We start from the raw sequence: 17,358 nt of genomic DNA, 5'->3' as shown, positions 1-17,358 counted from the left end.
ACAGCATGTCAGTGCGCACTTAACGGTCTAATTACCAGCTTGTTTATTCCAGTTGCTCCATGAGCTGTCCTGAGCACAGCTCATAGCAGGAAGGCAAACTTTTCTTTTCTCAGAGGGATATTTCAGAAGACAGAACAGGGATGGGTGTTCTGTGGACTGCCTGTGTGTTTGGACTTATCCTTGCCTCTACTTTGGGTAAATCATTTTTTTATTCTTGGGGTTTATACCGGGATTTTTCTGTGGATTGGAGCAGCGTTTCCCGAATCCAGATTTCTCACCTACTCCTAAGGGACTGAAAAACAGACAAGTGATGTCCTCCTTCAGGGCAATAAGTTAAAAATAAAAAGTTGTGCCAGTTCCCTGAAGGATCCATTTTTCACCCAGGAAAGAGAATCAATACCATTATAAAAAAAAACAGGCAAATGAAATCCTCAATCCCTGTAAAATATTTTGGTCAGTTTTTGTCAGGAGATATCGTGTTAATTTTTTCCCTATTACGTCAAAGTGAAAACTCTTATTTTGCAGAAGCTGTTCCAGAGTGTCCCCTTGAGATCAGCCCTCAGAAACCTGTGGTGAGATATGGGGACCCAGTGACAGTGAACTGCACTGCAACACAGACACCCAGAGGAATGGGCTGGGAGGCTACAGTTGGAGCTACAGGCATGAAAACAGGTGCCCAGTCTGTCACCTGGAGTGTCAGCAGTCTGACTGATTGGACTGCAGAGCCTAAGTGCTACGGAAACTTCCTTACTGAGCCCAAGCAGTGCAGGAAGAATCTCATCATCATTCTGTACAGTGAGTAGCCTTTTATACGTGCTGTGAAATATAGTGCATAGAGTGTTTCTAATTCCTGTTCAGACAGCTTACCTGACTGGAAGGAGAGATTATATCTATCAGTGTGATGCGAGTGAGATCTAACCTGGACAAGAACACCAGAAAAAAAAAATCATTGAATCAAACCTTTATGTCAGCAAAGAAATGCGGCGTGCTTGCTTCTAGAACAATCTAACGCTTTAAAATGCGTTCACTTTCTGCGCATTTCTTCCTTTATAGTGCCCACGGGTTACAAGATAGAGAAGAATTGAGTTCAAAGGGGTAATTTTACAGCCCAGGCTTGGAGCAGCGGCGGGCTGTTGGGCTCTTAGGGTGTTGTGCGGTCTTACAAACGCTCGCAAAAAGACCAGCTTGCGTTTCCTTAGGATTCATAGATTTAGGCAGAGGCAGTGGATAGACGCGCCTTTATGAATCAGACCCCTTCTGAGCTTTTCAAGAGCCTCTTGCTACCTGATCATGAAATCCACTGAATAAAGAAACGCGCATGTCACACCAGGAACCACTGTGTAGCTGATATCCTAACAACTCATTTTTTAAACGCATGCGGTAACATAGTACATACTTTAATATAATAAATGCTTTAACATTTTTATGTGCACTTGTTCCCCGTTTGTAATGTTTCATCTGTGAACCAGATCAGGCTTCTACAGAGTCCGTGTGTCTGTCGGTTTTCAGTCCATTCCGGCTCTTTATGACTTTATCGCCAGCAGCCATATCACCCTGCAACTCCCAACTGGGAACTGACTGAAGCTTATCAGGTGTGAGCCTGGTCAATACCTGGATGGGAGACCTCCTGGGAAACACTAAGGTTGCTGTTGGAAGAGGTGTTAGTGGGGCCAGCAGGGGGCGCTCACCCTGCAGTCTATGTGGGTCCTAATGCCCCAGTATAGTGACGGGGACGCTATACTGTAAAAAGGCGCCATCCTTCGGATGAGACATAAAACCGAGGTCCTGACTCTCTGTGGTCATTAAAAATGCCAGGGCGTTTCTCGAAAAGAGTAGGGGTGTAATCCTGGTGTCCTGGCCAAATTTCCCATTGGCCTTTACCAATAATGGCCTCCTAATAATCCCCATCTATAAATTGACTTCATTACTCTGTTCTCCTCCCCACTGATAGCTAATGTGTGGTGAGTGTACTGGCACACTATGGCGGCTGTCACATCATCCAGGTGGGGCTGCACATTGGTGGTGGTGGAGGGGATCCCCATTACCTGTAAAGCACTTTGAGTGGAGCGGCCAGAAAAGTGCAATATAAGTGTAAACAATTATTATTATTAAAACAGCATGTTACAGTATTATGATTGATTAAACCAACTGATCAGCTTCTCCCAGCCCAGCGATTGCTGCTGCTTTAAAGAGACCTGGAAAACCCGGAGATACCCTGCCCCTCCAGGATCAGGATTGGTTGCCCCTTGCTGCAAACAGATGGATGAGAATAAAAATGAAGATACTTGGACTGAAGAGTCCTGCTGGCATGCTGTAGTCATGGAGTGAAAAGAATGGGTGTGGTTCTACACACAGGTGTTCAAGGGCTGTTTTGACGTTAAGTTACATTGATGGTCCAGTGTTGCCCTGGCGTTGATACAGTTTCGCACCTCATTCTCTGAGATTCCTGCCCTGATCAAAGGCCACCTTAGCGCAGACGTTGGGGCAACTGCCACACCATTCAGGGGTGACATGTGGGGTTGCAAAACAGGTGTGACTGTGCCTGTGATCGAGGGGGGTAGGCCCTTAGAGCAGGGCACGGACAAGGCATCCTTACAGCTGGCCCACTGCGTACAGCCATTTCCTGAACGAGCCCAGAGCAGTTAGCTCTGCTCCCACCCAAAACATCACAGGGACACTTCAACCCTCTGAGTCCAGCCCTGGTTAGGAGAGCTTCAAAAATCCCCCAGTGAGGACAGAACCGAGGACAGGAGCAGACTCCAACACCAGTGACTGAGAGCAGAGGAGGAAGGCCCCAGCATTGTCTTCCTCCCCCCTGTACCCAAATACTGGACTCAGACACAAACAAGATGGGGGGACACCAGGCACACGCTGTTCAGAACGGATGCCAAGAACTTCACCGTTAACTCACTGTGGCGTAAGGAGGCACCAGGTTACCGACTGGGACAGGTTCCGGAGAGCCTGGACTGTTTGTGTGGCACACTTGGTTCTGGTACCTGGGGTCAATTGGACAGCTCTATGACCAAGTCATGGCACATGCTCTGTGCATTGGGTGAGCTGGGGTATGGGAATTGATTACTGTTCATGAATGGGATATTACATATGATAAATGTCTTGTCTGGTCTCTGGCTGCACTGGTGGTTCTGGGAGATGAAGAGAGCCTGTGGCAGGGGGTAAAGGGCGCTAGCACAGAGCAAGAGCAGTTCCTGCATGTAGGGGTCACCCAAACGGTGACACTATGAGATCTATATCGTTACAAATGGGGGGTTACAAAAATGGTGAAAATCAGAGACTGACCATGCGGTTTAGTCAATAACTAAAATAAATATTCATGACCCCCAACTTTTATGTGATTTCTCCAGAATATACCCGACCGGACAGTATAATTATAGGAAGTGAATTCTCTGGCACAGCTTTGGTGGGAAAAAAAAAGTAGTAATCCAGGCACTCATAAAACATGCAAGGGAGGAGCGGTGGCTCTGTGGCTAAGGATCTGCGCCTGTGGCTAGAAGGTTGCCGGTTCAAATTCCGCAGCCGGCAGAGGAATCCTACTCCGTTGGGCTCCTGAGCAAGGCCTTTAACCCCAACTGCTCCAGGGGCGCCGTACAATGGCTGACCCTGTGCTCTGACCCCTGTCTGTGTGTCTCAGAGAGCAAGCTGGGGTGTGCAAAAAGATAATTCCTAGTGCAAGAAATTGTAAAGGGTTAATAAAGTAATGTTATATATATACAAAATACAAGTTACTCTATGTCCAGTATTTACAAACATGGCGTTTCAGAGGCCTGACATTCTAATCACCCAGAAAAACCCCAGACTTCTACAAAGAATAAATACTCTTAATGCCTAACAAGCCAAACAAGAGATAAGCTGCCTTTCTAAAGGAATGCAATACAACCTGCACTTAAATCTCTCTCTCTGCACCCCAGATGCCACATACTAAATGGGAGCCTATATCCCTATTCATAAAAATGCACCCTAAGCAGGAAAGACATTTCTAACTGAGGTATCTTTTACCCTGGAAACCCAAGATCCCTAAAAACCCAGAATAGCAATCCCTCTCTAACAAGGTTCAAATACTTACTGTAGCTCCAGTCAGGTTTGGATGATCATGAAGTAGGGGCTCTCGCCTGGCGCAAGCTTCAAGTTCTGACTCCTCCAGACTCTTGTCTCTCCTCTCTCTCCTCTTCTTGTTGTCCCCCTTCCTTGTTCTTAATGTGATCTTATATTATGTGTTTCTATACTGCTCATTGGCAATCACAAACTGTATTTTAATCTAAGAAATAGTCACCTAAAGCTGTAACAATATATTTACTTTCACTGTGAAATACTTAAAAGCAGGCATTTCCCCTGTGCCTAGAACTTCAAGCTTCAGAGCAGTTTCTCCCACAGGCTGAGGAGCAGACTCTGTGGCGCGTCCTTTGTTGTTTCAGTGAACGGTGTCTTCCTTCTCTTTAAAAAAAAATAAGGCACATTCTTTGAGCCTCGCGTAAGCACTGGGCTCATAAAAAAACTGACCCCAGACCAAATTAAACTATAGCATTGAGCTTGGTAGGGAACGTACTGTAACTAAAGGAAAAAACATCACCATTTTTTCTACCTTTGCAGAGTACCCAGCCAGTGTCTCTCTCAGCTCTGACAGCCCAGTAGATCAGATGGTGGAGGGGAGACAGTACCAGCTGCAGTGTGAGGTCCAGAACATTGCTCCCGTTCAGTACCTCACTGTGAACTGGTACAGAGGACAGACACTGATTCACAGTCAGACCTTTTCTCACAACACTACTAGAACACCTGTGAATGTGTCTGTGAGACACCTGTTCACCGCTGACAGAGCTCACAGTGGACAGCAGCTCACCTGTGAGGCAGAGCTCAACCTGGGACCAGAAGGACCACAGCCCCCTCCTGCAAATCAGTCTGATCCTCTCCAAATCACAGTGCTGTGTGAGTTCATGTAACCTTGTCATTTGTGATTCAGTTATTCTGTGCGCTTGTCTCTGTTTTATTGGTGTTCTGCTATTGTGCACTTTGTCAAAAGCATTCTTCTGCATCACTGATATCCCACTAAGTGGTGAAATGTGTTCACTTCAGCTCTACGCGACTGACTGTCATGTTTTCAGATTAAACAGGAATTTATTTTTCTTGTTCATCAGCCACAGCCAGAGCACCACAGAATTTAGAACTAATAAAACTACGCCAGTTCGACGGACTGCTTTAGACTTCGTACAGTGACCAGGACCAGATGACACAATACTGCTGCTACTTACTGTTTTGTCATATCTTTTTTCTGTAGGAATGTACTGAGTAGGCTGCATCAATAGGACAGTATACTGTAATTTGATAGCTTGCATTAGTATTCCATATTCAGATTAAGGATATTAATTAATTAAGGATAATTTGATAGAACTGAATGTTATACTTTTATTCACAGATGAACCTGAGATCACAGGGTGTCCTCTCAGTGTTGATCTGGAGGAGCATCACAGTCTGCAGAGCAGTGTGACCTGTACAGCTGAGGGCAGCCCTCCCCCTAAGACCAGATGGGTCAAGGATGGACAGCAGATTGACCCCTCTGTCAAGATGACCAGGACTGATGAAGGACAGTTCACCTATGAAGCTACTAACACACAGGGAACTGTGAATCACACTGTGATGGTAGAAGTGAGATGTGAGTTTTCACAGAATATCCAAAAGCTCTTACTGAAGCACTGATCCAGAGACACTGCAGGCTTCACAACCGCTGAACCAAATATATTACCTGCTGTGTCAACCAGGAGCACATGTTTTCTCTAAGAGAAATTATCTGTTTCTCAAGAGAATATCAGTTATTATGTCAGGTTAAGCCTTGTGTCCTTAACCTGCAAATGGCCCTGAGATCACAGGGTGTCCCCTCAGTGTTGACATGGAGGAGCATCACAGTCTGCAGAGCAGTGTGACCTGTACAGCTGAGGGCAGCCCTCCCCCTGAGACCAGATGGGTCAAGGATGAATAGCAGATTAAGCAGATCAAGCTGCCCGGGACTGATGGAGGACATAAAAAAACATAATTGGAATAAAGAAAAGAAAGAATCACACAGCGAGTCAGCACAATAGAGCCAAGACTGAAACAAAATTGTTGATAAAAGGTAAAGCAAAGTGATGAGAGGGCGAAATTTAAAATTGTTAATTATTTCTTCTAGACAAACCTGTGTTTTCCCAGTCAGGAGACACTATACAAACTGTCCCCGGTAACATAACAGTGTTGGTCTGCCGTGCTGATGGTAACCCACCCCCAAGATACAACTGGACTTATTCTACAGCTGATAATGTGGCTGTAAAGTACACAGACAGAGGGTCCACTGTCACCATCAATGGAGCCTCTACCAGCAATACTGGGATATACACCTGCTTCGCTACGAATGAGGTGGGAGAAGCTCAGAAGACATTTAAGGTTAAATTAAAAAATCATGCCCCCGGTAAGTCTGCTTCAGCCCAAACCTTTTCTGTGTAAGCTACAGAATGTTTCATGCACAAATCTAACCGCCCACTCTGTTTCCCTTTCACTAATGGAGTACTAGGAGATGCCTGAGCCCAATGAATCCTAGCTGGAGCTGGCAGTAGAGCTGGAGACTCTGCATTTAAGGATTGTGGGTTCAAGCTTCACCTTGGGCAATGACAGGCATTCATTTATCAACAGGAGACACACATTTACACTAAGGGTGGTGGGAGTATGGATCAAGCTGCCCAGCCATGTTGCTGAAGCTGATATCCTGGCCTCTTTCAAGAAGTTGCTAGATGAGCTGATGGATTCATTAGATGCCAGTTACCAAATGGGTTAGATGGGGCCAAATTGTTCTCCTCTCCTTTGTAGCCTTCCATTCTTCCACACACCAGCTCACTCTCAGTCCCACAAAGTTCACACTCAGACAAAATGCACACTCACAGTTCACAGACAGTTGCAGACACAGCTTACACTCAAAATCACACTCAGACATACAGGCACAGAGCTCACAGCGGCTGCCTCTTGCAGCATCAGGTTTTGTCCCCCGATAAAACTGAACAATATTCCCGAAGCAGCGACCTCCAACTTGTTTTGTGTCGCTGGTACTAGCAGGTCTATCAGATTTCAAAATGGGATGTACTGATGTTCTCTGAATAGCAACTAAAACAGCACTTCTAAAGAGCCATTTTCAGTTTTGCTAATTGAGATACATACTGTATACAGTACGTGTTCTTGCCCGTAATCTTCTAACAGTGTTTCCATGTTTATTTTGTTCTGGTACTGTAGATGTCTCCGCCTTGGTCGGCTGGATAGTTGTCGGACTGGCGGTTTCTCCGATGTTCGTCGGATGAGCTACACCTCACCCGTTCCGGCTTTGCTGATGACCTTGCCGATGTTCAGGAGCAGCGACAAAAAACCCCAAAAGACCGACACCCCCAAAACACAAAGGAAAGTGCAGGCTGGGCAAAAGCGGCCACAAACAAGAGACACTTGGCAAATGAACGAGTCGCCCGAAATCTCTCGGTTAGTGCAACGGAACTGTCGAAAGATGACTGGACCGTGACGCGAGGTTAACATTTATTAATTTTTTAAATATTTTATCTTCTTCGTGCCTTCCTTGTCTTCCACAGTTTTTAATACACGTGATATTAAAAATCAGAACGGCAAAGCTTTGGAGCATCGAGATACTGTATATACCTGTCCGCTATTCCAGTCGCTGCTGTTTCTTGTAAAATCCATGTGCCGTCCATGCTAGCATGACTTCATTAAGCACATTTAAAACGGGGTGTGGATACCTGGTTTGAATAAATCTACTTGTGACGAAGAGAAAACAAGGTCTGTTTTTCGGTGTTGCAAAGGCGGTTCTCGTTACATCCAGCTCTTACATTAGAAAACTGAATTGTTTGACTTGGCCGAAGTCCTGCAATGGGTTCAAGGAGAAGTTTCAGGAGAATGGGTTCAAGGAGAAGGTGCAACTTTATTAATACAATCACGAGGCATTGGAAATCTCGGACGGTGGGTTGCGGCCGCGCGTATTGACACTATTTACATGTATCGAGGAAGCGAGCTCGCCATTGTGTTTGTAACGGAAAAGGCGGAAGGAAGGGTGGATATTGATCACGTCGGTTTAAGAAAACACATTTCACAAACACATTGTGGGTGTTGTGCTTAAAAAGCTATTGAGTCATGAAGAAGACCCCCCACTATCCCAGTGTATTGCATGTCTAATGGTGCCATATTGAAAAAATCATTTAAAAAAAACTAAAAAAGGTTTCTCAACCCAAAGCAAGGCTTGGAAAGGTCAGAGGACCTGCTTAGTGTGTAAAACACTTACTTGCAGCATTGTGGGTGCTGTGGTTTAAATGCTATTGGCTCGTGAACAGCATCCCCCTATCCCAGTGCATAGTGCCACATTGAATAAAACCACGAGAAAAAGAGATTCACAACGCAAAGCTGTGTCAGTCTTCTGTGTAAAAAATCGGTTTGAACATCATGGGTGCTGTTTTTAATAAGCTGCTGAGAAAAGAATAGGAATTTTCCTGCTGTCAGCAGTATTTTGTATATAGTTGACCCTTACCTGACTGAAAACAGGACATAAAGAAAGGGTTTCAGAAATCAAACAAAGCTTTATTCCCGTGCTTATAGTCTGGGTAATTGGAGACTGAGCTGCTTCCTATGGTGATATACTGGTTTTTCGCACGAAGCCGTATTGAGCAGTATTTCTCACATTGTGAACGTGTATACACAGCGATCCCCCAGTGTTCCCGTTAGTGTGTAATTACGCTTCAATGAAAAACCTGAGGTTTACAAAAAGAGAATTAGCTCACTGATAATTGATAATGTAGAGGCTGTGAAAAGTTTCACAAGTCTAGGTGTTTCCCTTGCGAAGATATGGACATAAGAATATTCGTGTGTGGTCAAAACAATGGCATACAAACGACAAAGTGAAGACTGTGAAAACATTCACAATGTGCTTTGTACACAAAGCAAGTGTTTTCGTAACTCTAGGACGTTTCGTGAAAACGCTACAGGCGTGCCAAAATCGTTTTGGAACTTCAAGCTAACTTTGCCGCGGTGCATGACTGCATTTGGTCTTCGGGTTACATGTATGTGGAGCCTTTTCTGAAACACACCGATTGAGGTAAGGAGCCACTTAGGAGCCGTTGTTGTACAATAAAGTATTATGTTCATCGGAGCTCTTTTTTTTTGTTATAGTTTTAAGAAAAAAAACAGAGAACTACATTTCGTAAATCGATTAAAAACGATGGACGCAATATCTGGGACTGACCTGTTAAAATTCACTCTCAAAACTGCCTCATACTAACCTCATACCAAAAAAGAAGCATCACGCCTTCCTTTTTTTGTGGGGCAGTTTTGATCAAGTGGAGTTTAGTTTTAGTTCTCCCAACAGAAAAGACCAGTCTTATTTTGCCGGAGCTGTACCAGAGCGCTGTCTTGAAATCGGACCTTTCGGGTCACACATTCGCAATCAGTGTCAGACCTTGCTCTTCAAAGGCGTGCTCGGTCTCTGTTTCCTGTTCTTTCCCAGCTGATCATCAGCCATTATCAACTCACTACCATCTGTGGGAGGAGGTAGCAGAATTAAATAGTTGCAGTGAGGGTTTAAAGGCAGAAGGAAAGCAGGGGAGCAGACACAGAACTAGATAAATAAAGGCCCTTCTAAAGATGAAGGTTTTGAGTCTAGATTTGAAAGAGCTCAGGGAAGGGGACTCTCTGATTATAATAATAATAATTGCTTACACTTATATAGCGCTTTTCTGGACACTCCACTCAAAGCGCTTTACAGGTAATGGGGACTCCCCTCCACCACCACCAATGTGTAGCATCCACCTGGATGATGCGACGGCAGCCATAGTGCGCCAGAACGCTCACCACACACCAGCTATCAGTGGGGAGGAGAGCAGAGTGATGTAGCCAATTCATAGAGGGGGATTATTAGGAGGCCATGATTAGTAAGGGCCAATTGGAAATTTGGCCAGGACACCGGGGTTACACCCCTACTCTTTTCGAGAAGCGCCCTGGGATTTTTAATGACCACAGAGAGTCAGGACCTCAGTTTTACGTCTCATCCGAAGGATGGCGCCTGTTTTTACAATATAGTGTCCCCATCACTATACTGGGGCATTAGGACCCACATGGACCACAGGGTGAGAGCCCCCTGCTGGCCCCACTAACACCTCTTCCAGCAGCAACCTTAGTTTTTCCCAGGAGGTCTCCCATCCAGGTACTGACCAGGCTCACACCTGCTTAGCTTCAGTGGGTTGCCAGTTGTGAGTTGCAGGGTGATATGGCTGCTGATACCCACAGGGATAGACCTCCAGTGCTCTGGGGCACAGCAGGAGAAGGCCCTGTCTCCCATAGAGTGTAGACGGGCTTGGGGGACAGACAGGAGACCAGAACTAGAGGAAAGAAAGTTGCGAGGTGGGGAGTAGGATGATAGTAAGTCAGACAGATACTGAGAGCCTTATAGGTGAGCTTGAGGACTTTGTAATTGACACAAAACCTGATAGGAAACCAGTACAAGGACTCCAGGACAGGATTAATGTGATACATTTGGTCATGTTTCTTGTCGCCAAATTGTGGACTGACTAAAGTTTGTTCAGTGTGGATTTAGATACCCCAGTGAGCAGGGCATTACAGCTATCAACATGAGAAAAAATGTAATCTGGCGATATTTCTGAGGTGGAAGAATGATGTTTTTACAATATGTTGAACATGTGGGTCAGACGTCATGCCTGGATCGAATATGACCCCCAAGTTCTTCAATTTCGATTAAAACTCAAGTACAGTAGCATCCACATATAGGGTTATAGCACTGGCTTTACATAGCTGATGGGGGGGTTCTGGTAACCATGACCTCAGTCTTCTCACAGGTTAAATGAAGGAAATTTTGAGTCTTCAATGTTTTTTTGTCTGTATCAATATTAAACACAGTAATATTGCAGCTCATCTGCTGTGTTCTTGAAGTTGTAATGTTTACGCTGATTTCTGGACATGACAGATAGTGCCACAGGAGTTTCGGTTGGCAACACCTCGGTCATCAGTTCAAGAGCAGATGCGGTGTTATCAGTAAGAGCAGGCACCTCTCCTGCAAGGCGTGTCTTCTTCGGCTGACACCCCACTGGGTGGTGCATCGGGGGTGAGAGAGGTGAGAATAGAAATGACTATGAAAACGTGAAATGTCCACGCAGAAGCATTACACAGGTCGGGAGGTTGCATTTGAAAAGAAAAAGAAAAAGGACCGAGGACCAAAACGCTGTGTCACATCCAAAAAGGCTTGTGTTTGACCTCCTAGGCTGCTACAGTTCTGTATCATCACCCCTGTGTCACGCCTGCTCATTTTAAATGGATTTTCAAGACAAACCCATGATACATACAGCACACGAAACTGTGGATGTTCCAAAACTGTAAATTAGTAAATTATTAGTACATTTATTATTTAAAAAAGACTGTAAATGCTGTCAATGTAACAGCTGCCTGCAACACACAGCTGAGAACCCACTGAAGCTCAGCAGGTGTGAGCCTGGTCAGTACCTGGGTGGGAGACCTCCTGGGAAAGCTAAGGTTGCTGCTGGAAGAGATGTTAGTGTGACCAGTAGGGGGCACTCACCCTTCATTCTGTGTGGGTCCTAATGCCCCAGTATAGTGATGGGGACACTACACTGTAAAAAAAAAAAAGGAACCATCCTTTGGATGAGATATAATACCAAGGTCCTGGTCTCTGTGGTCATTAAAAAATTCTTGAGTATTGATGTTACCCCAGTTTCCTGGCTTTTACCAATTATGATCTCCTAATAATCTCCATCTATGAATTTGCTTCATCACTCTGTCATCCTCCTCACTGATAGCTGATGTGTGGTGAGCGGACTGGCGCACTTTGGCAGCTGTTGCATCATCCAGATGGGCGCTGTTATTCTTAAGCACGGGCCTTATAAAAGTGGGGCGGCACAGTGGAGAGGTGATTAGCATTGGGTCCTGGGTTTGATTCACGAGCCTCTGGCAGCCTCACACACCATCTGAGGGAGGGGAAAGTGAAGTCAGCACATATGAACCTGTGCTCCACTTGCCACTTCTCCCACAGTGGTACATTCTACTCCATAAACAGGCCGGTTCAAGCCATTAACATTCCCAGCTAATAAATCACCCAAATGGGAAGAGACAAAATAAAACCCATTACACTCTCCCCCATAAGGGAGGTGTTAAAAGTTAGAAATGGGAAATCATTGATACCTCCTGTTTATTATGTGCAGTGCTTTCTTTCCTGTTGCTTTGAAGCAGAGGGCACTTTGTCATGGTGCCCAGTATTGCCTGTGCTAGTGTGTGAGGTCTAGTAATATACAGACAGACATTAAAAATGCAACAGATGCTGTTGGTCCCATTGCTCATGTCCTGCCTTCTAAACACTCCTACCAGGAACATTATTGTCCACTATAGCAAACTGCCTTCCACTTCCAGCAGGGGTGAAAAAGCACCATGCAGCCATAATAAACAAGAGGTTTGTCGCCTGGCAGTGTGGCGCTGTTTCTTCATTTGCTTTTTAAAATCATGCCTTGCTGTTTCTTCTTGACACTTGGGGTCTATGCATCATTAGTTTGATTAGATCTACTAATAGCTTAAGCTTGAGCCAAGAATTTCATCAAGGTGTTTCTTAAAGGGCTCCATAGACCCGGATTAAGTATTGATGCTGGGCTTTTGGTTCCAGACTACAAGTTCCTTATTTCTATGTTCCAAGAACACCTGTTTCTTAGCATATCTGGCCCATCTAATGTAAGTGTAGCACTCTGGAATTTCAATCCAGCCATCTGAGTTCAGATCTTGGTGAAACCTGTCCGTCCTCGGTGATGCTTTGAATCTGAGAGGTGCTGTTTTGAATTGAATGCGACACCAATGATGCCCCATCTCCATCATTTTCTGTTTCTTTCTTTCCAGCTCATTAACATCCACAGTGTGTCATTTATTTATCAGTTCCCTGTGCTGAAGTCAACACACACATACATAAACATATACACGTACAGTACATATACAAGATCCAAGGTTATTAGAGCACATTTTATTTTGCTCAGCCACTGCTCATTTCATTGCAGTTGAGCTCTGCACTTAAATGAATCCTTTTAACAAGTTGCTCTCTTCGAACCTTTGCAAGTTTGGAGATGTTAAGTTTGCTTAAGAAACGCAGTAGTTAAAAGATAACCTCCAACAAGTTTTAGAAACCGAAAAACAATCAAAGAGTTCAAATTAAAGAGGTCATTGGTTCTCTGAAGGGTTTGATTATTTAATTGATTGCTCAAGTGGAACAAAAACCAGCAGATGTGTGGATCCCCCAGAACTGGCATTAGGTACCCCTCTCTTTGATTATTCTTATTCCTAAGCAAAATTCTGTAAAGGAAGAATCCATTTCCCGCTGTGTAACAGCTCCCTTCTCCCTGCTAACATAAACACAGTAAACCATTAACATGCTACAGACTTTTCCCACCCTAGTTACTGTTATAGTCTGTGGCTATTCAGAGAAACCCCAGGAGAACAGCCTGGAGGCTCAGCCAGCTTAATCTAAACCCCCACTGGCAGTGGTAGAACTGAACAAATTTGATGGAAATACTCAGCTAAATCACTTACAGTAGTTACACGACACAACACAACCACAACCTCGAAAAGAACTAAAGAGGTTCAGTGTCTTGGTTAAGCATTTCATGGTCAGAAAGAGACAGCAGGGATTGCTGAGAACCTGTCACTGTCTCTGAGAGTGCTAACGACACAGGTCTCATCTTCATTTCAATATGTTTCAGCGAGTAAGAAGATCCTTTCCAGGTATGCCAGACAACACCAACCCAGCCTCTAGGGTAGCTTCCCCAGAGATAAAGTCCATTTGGGTTTGCAACATGGCACCCTGGACCGTACCAAAAAGCACCATAATAGACCTCAGCACAGTTGAGATTCTCAGGATCCTGGTCTCGGTCAAAGGTGGAAAATTTCTGCCCATTGTTTATAGCTGTTAGAGAATCCCCTGCAAGTCAGAAAAGATGGGAGTTCATGACAGTGATTAGCTTTGCAGAAAGTGGGCATCCACCTGCGTAGAACTGTGTATCTCAGCATATTTAAATTTGCTGAAATGTGCTAAATTTGAGAAGGATTTCTTCGTCTTCGTTTCCACAGATATTCAGAAAACAACTGCGACATCCGAAGTGAGAGACCGCTACGTTCAAGAAAATCAGAGTTCAGCATCTCTGGAGGTTTTCTTAAGGTTCTCACTTAATTAGAATAATGACAAAAGGGCTTCTTTCAAGTGTGTTCTTCCTGTAAATGTTACTGTGCTTTAGTCGAGCACAAATAATAAAGTGCTTCTCAGGAAGAGAACGTTGGAGAGTAGGACACAGGGTGTAGTCTGGCAGATTCTTTAGTTGATCGCCCAAGGAAAGGCTCCATGGGGTGACCAGGGCATGTCCTAGTTGTGTCAGTACAGGAGGTTTCAGGTTCAAATCTAAGCTGAGCCACTTGCAGCTCATCCTTTTTTCCTGTGAAGCTGTCATCTGCAGCCCTCATCTCTTATTAACAGCTATGGAGCTGCATGGCAGCACCAAATTGCGAAAGAGGCACTCTCTGAAAGAGGATCTCTGAAACGAACGGATAATTTTACAGCACGTTCTCTTGAGAAATGACCCACCTGCTCCCCCATCTTGGAAACCGCTGATATGGAGTGTGTAGCCATCCACTTCGGCATTGACTGCCAGGGGAGAGAGGGAGAAAGAGGAGTAACTGGCATGGGCTCTACCCCCTTCGAAGTCCTGCAGGTCCACCCTGAGCTCGTACTTCTTCCGCAGGGTGAGGAGGTGGATGGTTTCCAGCCCTGCGGAGAGGTCACAGATCAGAGGACGGTTACGATAAGTCACACCTTGCTGCCTGGCTCTATTCATCCGATGGCATTCATCTATAATTTCTGTTCACAGTCACCGACGTGAAATCGGAAACATTCTCACTTGTGTTCTTTCAAAAATTAATGAAATGCTGTACTTGTAGGACAAGAGAATGGTTCAATAAGCCCCCCCCCCCTCTGAATGCAGACTACAGCATGGAAACAGAAAATGCCGTGCAGTGTTCCTGCTCAGAGAGGTTGATTGTGTGGGAATTAGACGTGAGCTCTGCACGGCGAGGCTGCCCCTGAGCGAGAGTGCTATCGGGAACGAGGAAGGCATTACCCAGCCAGTACTCCCCAGCCGCGTGGCCAAACCCCCTCCTGTATTGCTCCCAGCCTCTGTAGAAATTCAGCGTGCCATCTGTCCTTCTCTGAAATACCTGCAGACAAGAGTTCAGGTAGAGTAAGGGAAAGCAAGCCAGCCGCAACCCAGGCAATATCGAAATTGCTTAAAAAGCAAAATGCGGACATGATTCTCATCTATAACAGTATGTGTTTAAAATTCCTATGAATGTAATGACAGTGTGTGGGATTACCGTCATCCCTGGGTTATTAAAGATGCAAGGAAATTACTTTTTTGATGCACATGACATCTTGTTTCCCACAACTGAATAGAGCGCATAATAAAATGAAGTGCAGCTCCTACAGCAAAATTCAGAAAGTCCAGCAAGCTTGTCTGGCGCCGGTCAAGCTCTCCTTCAGACACGGAGTTTGCAGGATGGCACAGCGCCCCCCCCCCCGCAGTTTACAGTCCATTTGCCCCCCTCGGTGTCCATGTCACAGTAGACGTAGACGGGGGAGGTGGATCCGGCAGGGTATATTCTGTACACCCCGCTCGCTGTGGAGCCATCGTTGTAGATGTCAGCACAGTCCAGGGGCTGGAACATCAGAGGGTGAACTGCTGCTGGCAGCAGGGCTGCGAGGAACAGACAGGCCTGGGACAGGGGGAGAGAGGTCAGAGACACACGGCAGGGAGCACCCTTAACCCTCATCCTCGCTGGGCGATGAATATTGTTCTACGCTTCCTTTGTCTTGGAGACGTTTAAAAAAGCAAGTCTGAGCAACCTGTTTGGAGCATGGTATGGGGTTTCAGCAAAGTATTTTTCTAAGTAATTTGGGTAGGGGAATAAGAATTGAAGTGTAGATTTTATTTGATAAAGAAACAGCACACTTAATCTTGTGTCAGGGCTAAGGAATGACACCATCATGGTATGACACAGAGGTTGTGGGTTGCCGCAAAAGCTCAGTAACCCAGTAAATGTCATTGGCCTTGTGTTGCAATTTTATAAGGCAAAGTGTGAAAACGATTTTTCGGCTCACCTGGAGATCGTACTGACGTTGCAGGCAAAATACAATATAAGGCAGTTCGGAATGAGTCCTTAAGTGTGGGTTTCACAGAAGAGGGGGGTTAACCCTGCCCACCTGCCTTGTGCACACTGGGCGGGATTGACCCTTGTGAGGATGGAGGTCAAGGCCATTCATCTCTCAAAATGAGTCTCCAGGTCCCTTCTCTTACCTTCTGCAGTCACAGGAGCGGTGAAGTTCATAGGAGCGCTCTTACCTTCATTCTGCGGTCTGCACGGCTTACAGCTCATGTCTGTGCACCCGAACTGCCCTTTTTTATAGCCCCACAGAATGTGACAGGAGGTGTGATTCGCAGGGCTGAACAAACAAATACTGTGAATAAGTCACCTGTTTGCGTTGTGCCCTGAAGGACAAGTTGCTTTTGGTAAAGGGGTGTGTTGCTGGGCCGTCAGCATGCTGCTGTGTTTCCCACCCGCTGGACAGCTTCGCTGGGCATCTGTTCATTGCTGGGTGATCGTTAAGCTCGTTAATCTCTCCCGTGGCTCTGTGGGGGAAGAGTTTGTGTGCGTTGCTGTGCAAAGGCTTCATGGAGGTTCGTCTTTCCACCCAGAGATCCTGAACTCTCCTGACGTCAGGCTTTCTGGGGGAAGTGTAGGTCTGGCAATCTACAAAAAGAGGTCATCTTTTCAAGGTGGCCAGGACGCACGCGGGAAGGAAGAGTAGTCTAGACCACAGGCTCCCCGCCGAAAGGCTGCGGGTTGGACTTCTTCTGCAGACGTTGTTGCAGAGTTTGCAAAGTCCAGCCTCCCCTAGTGGTGTCAGCTGGTGATGCAGTTTCGCACCCCGGCGCCTGAGGAGGGGGCAGCACTAGGGGTGGATGAGCCGGGTGGGACCCCTCCTCTATGGGCCGAACCCTGGGATAAATGCCAGGGCTGGGGTAATACCCTCGAGCGCACCACTGCTTTTCCAAATCCTCTTCAACTCCATCCGCATTCTTCTGCAGTGAACAGTGCTTTCGTCCTGCTTCCAGTCAATAATAAAGACGTAACTCTGTCACTTAGCAATTGGTGTTTTTATTGGTTTAATTTTCAGCGTGGTTTCGAAAAAAATCCTCATGAATGCATTTTTCACATTGGTTTTCAGGTTGGGAG

At 45.6% G+C, this 17,358-nt stretch overlaps 2 protein-coding genes across 5 annotated transcripts; one reads left to right on the top strand and one right to left on the bottom strand.

Annotated features, from left to right (window-relative positions):
* Nucleotides 1–2: 2 nt before the first annotated feature.
* Nucleotides 3–7,808, top strand: LOC102684131 (vascular cell adhesion protein 1-like). 2 transcript variants are annotated; one of them, XM_015349056.2, is made up of 6 exons: nt 3–195; nt 529–795; nt 4,606–4,938; nt 5,426–5,662; nt 6,173–6,448; nt 7,261–7,808. In XM_015349056.2, the coding sequence occupies exons 1-6, from the start codon at nt 141–143 to the stop codon at nt 7,323–7,325; spliced, it is 1,233 nt and encodes a 410-aa protein (XP_015204542.2). In that variant the 5' UTR covers nt 3–140; the 3' UTR covers nt 7,326–7,808. The 2 variants fall into 2 exon arrangements, with proteins under 2 accessions (XP_015204542.2, XP_015204541.2); XM_015349055.2 differs by having other exon boundaries at nt 526–795.
* Nucleotides 7,809–12,928: 5,120 nt separating this feature from the next.
* LOC102683928 (microfibril-associated glycoprotein 4-like) lies at nt 12,929–17,055 on the bottom strand. Of its 3 annotated transcripts, none has more exons than XM_069195764.1 (5): nt 16,595–17,055; nt 15,652–15,837; nt 15,186–15,282; nt 14,654–14,836; nt 12,929–13,996 (listed from the first exon to the last, which is right to left on the bottom strand). In XM_069195764.1, the coding sequence occupies exons 1-5, from the start codon at nt 16,793–16,795 to the stop codon at nt 13,650–13,652; spliced, it is 1,014 nt and encodes a 337-aa protein (XP_069051865.1). In that variant the 5' UTR covers nt 16,796–17,055; the 3' UTR covers nt 12,929–13,649. The 3 variants fall into 3 exon arrangements, with proteins under 3 accessions (XP_069051865.1, XP_015204555.2, XP_015204554.2); XM_015349069.2 differs by having other exon boundaries at nt 16,464–16,680; XM_015349068.2 differs by having other exon boundaries at nt 15,652–16,680.
* Between the last annotated feature and the right edge of the window lie 303 nt (nt 17,056–17,358).

Source organism: Lepisosteus oculatus, chromosome 11 (genome assembly GCF_040954835.1).
Source record: "Lepisosteus oculatus isolate fLepOcu1 chromosome 11, fLepOcu1.hap2, whole genome shotgun sequence".
NCBI lineage: Eukaryota > Metazoa > Chordata > Actinopteri > Semionotiformes > Lepisosteidae > Lepisosteus > Lepisosteus oculatus.
The sequence above is the reverse complement of the archived record's forward strand: the minus strand, read 5'-3'. Positions and strand labels throughout refer to the sequence as shown.

Bases quoted from the DNA above. Each gene is read 5' to 3' on its own strand.
- LOC102683928 (XM_069195764.1), bottom strand. From the start codon at position 16,795: ATGAAGCCTTTGCACAGCAACGCACACAAACTCTTCCCCCACAGAGCC. The intron at 15,283-15,651 runs GTAAACTGCGGG...TCTTGTCTGCAG, and splicing joins CCGAGGGGGGCAAATGGACT to GTATTTCAGAGAAGGACAGA. The intron at 13,997-14,653 runs GTGGGTCATTTC...TCTGACTTGCAG, and splicing joins TTTCCAAGATGGGGGAGCAG to GGGATTCTCTAACAGCTATA.
- LOC102684131 (XM_015349055.2), top strand. From the start codon at position 141: ATGGGTGTTCTGTGGACTGCCTGTGTGTTTGGACTTATCCTTGCCTCT. The intron at 796-4,605 runs GTGAGTAGCCTT...CTACCTTTGCAG, and splicing joins TCTCATCATCATTCTGTACA to AGTACCCAGCCAGTGTCTCT. The intron at 5,663-6,172 runs GTGAGTTTTCAC...TATTTCTTCTAG, and splicing joins TGTGATGGTAGAAGTGAGAT to ACAAACCTGTGTTTTCCCAG.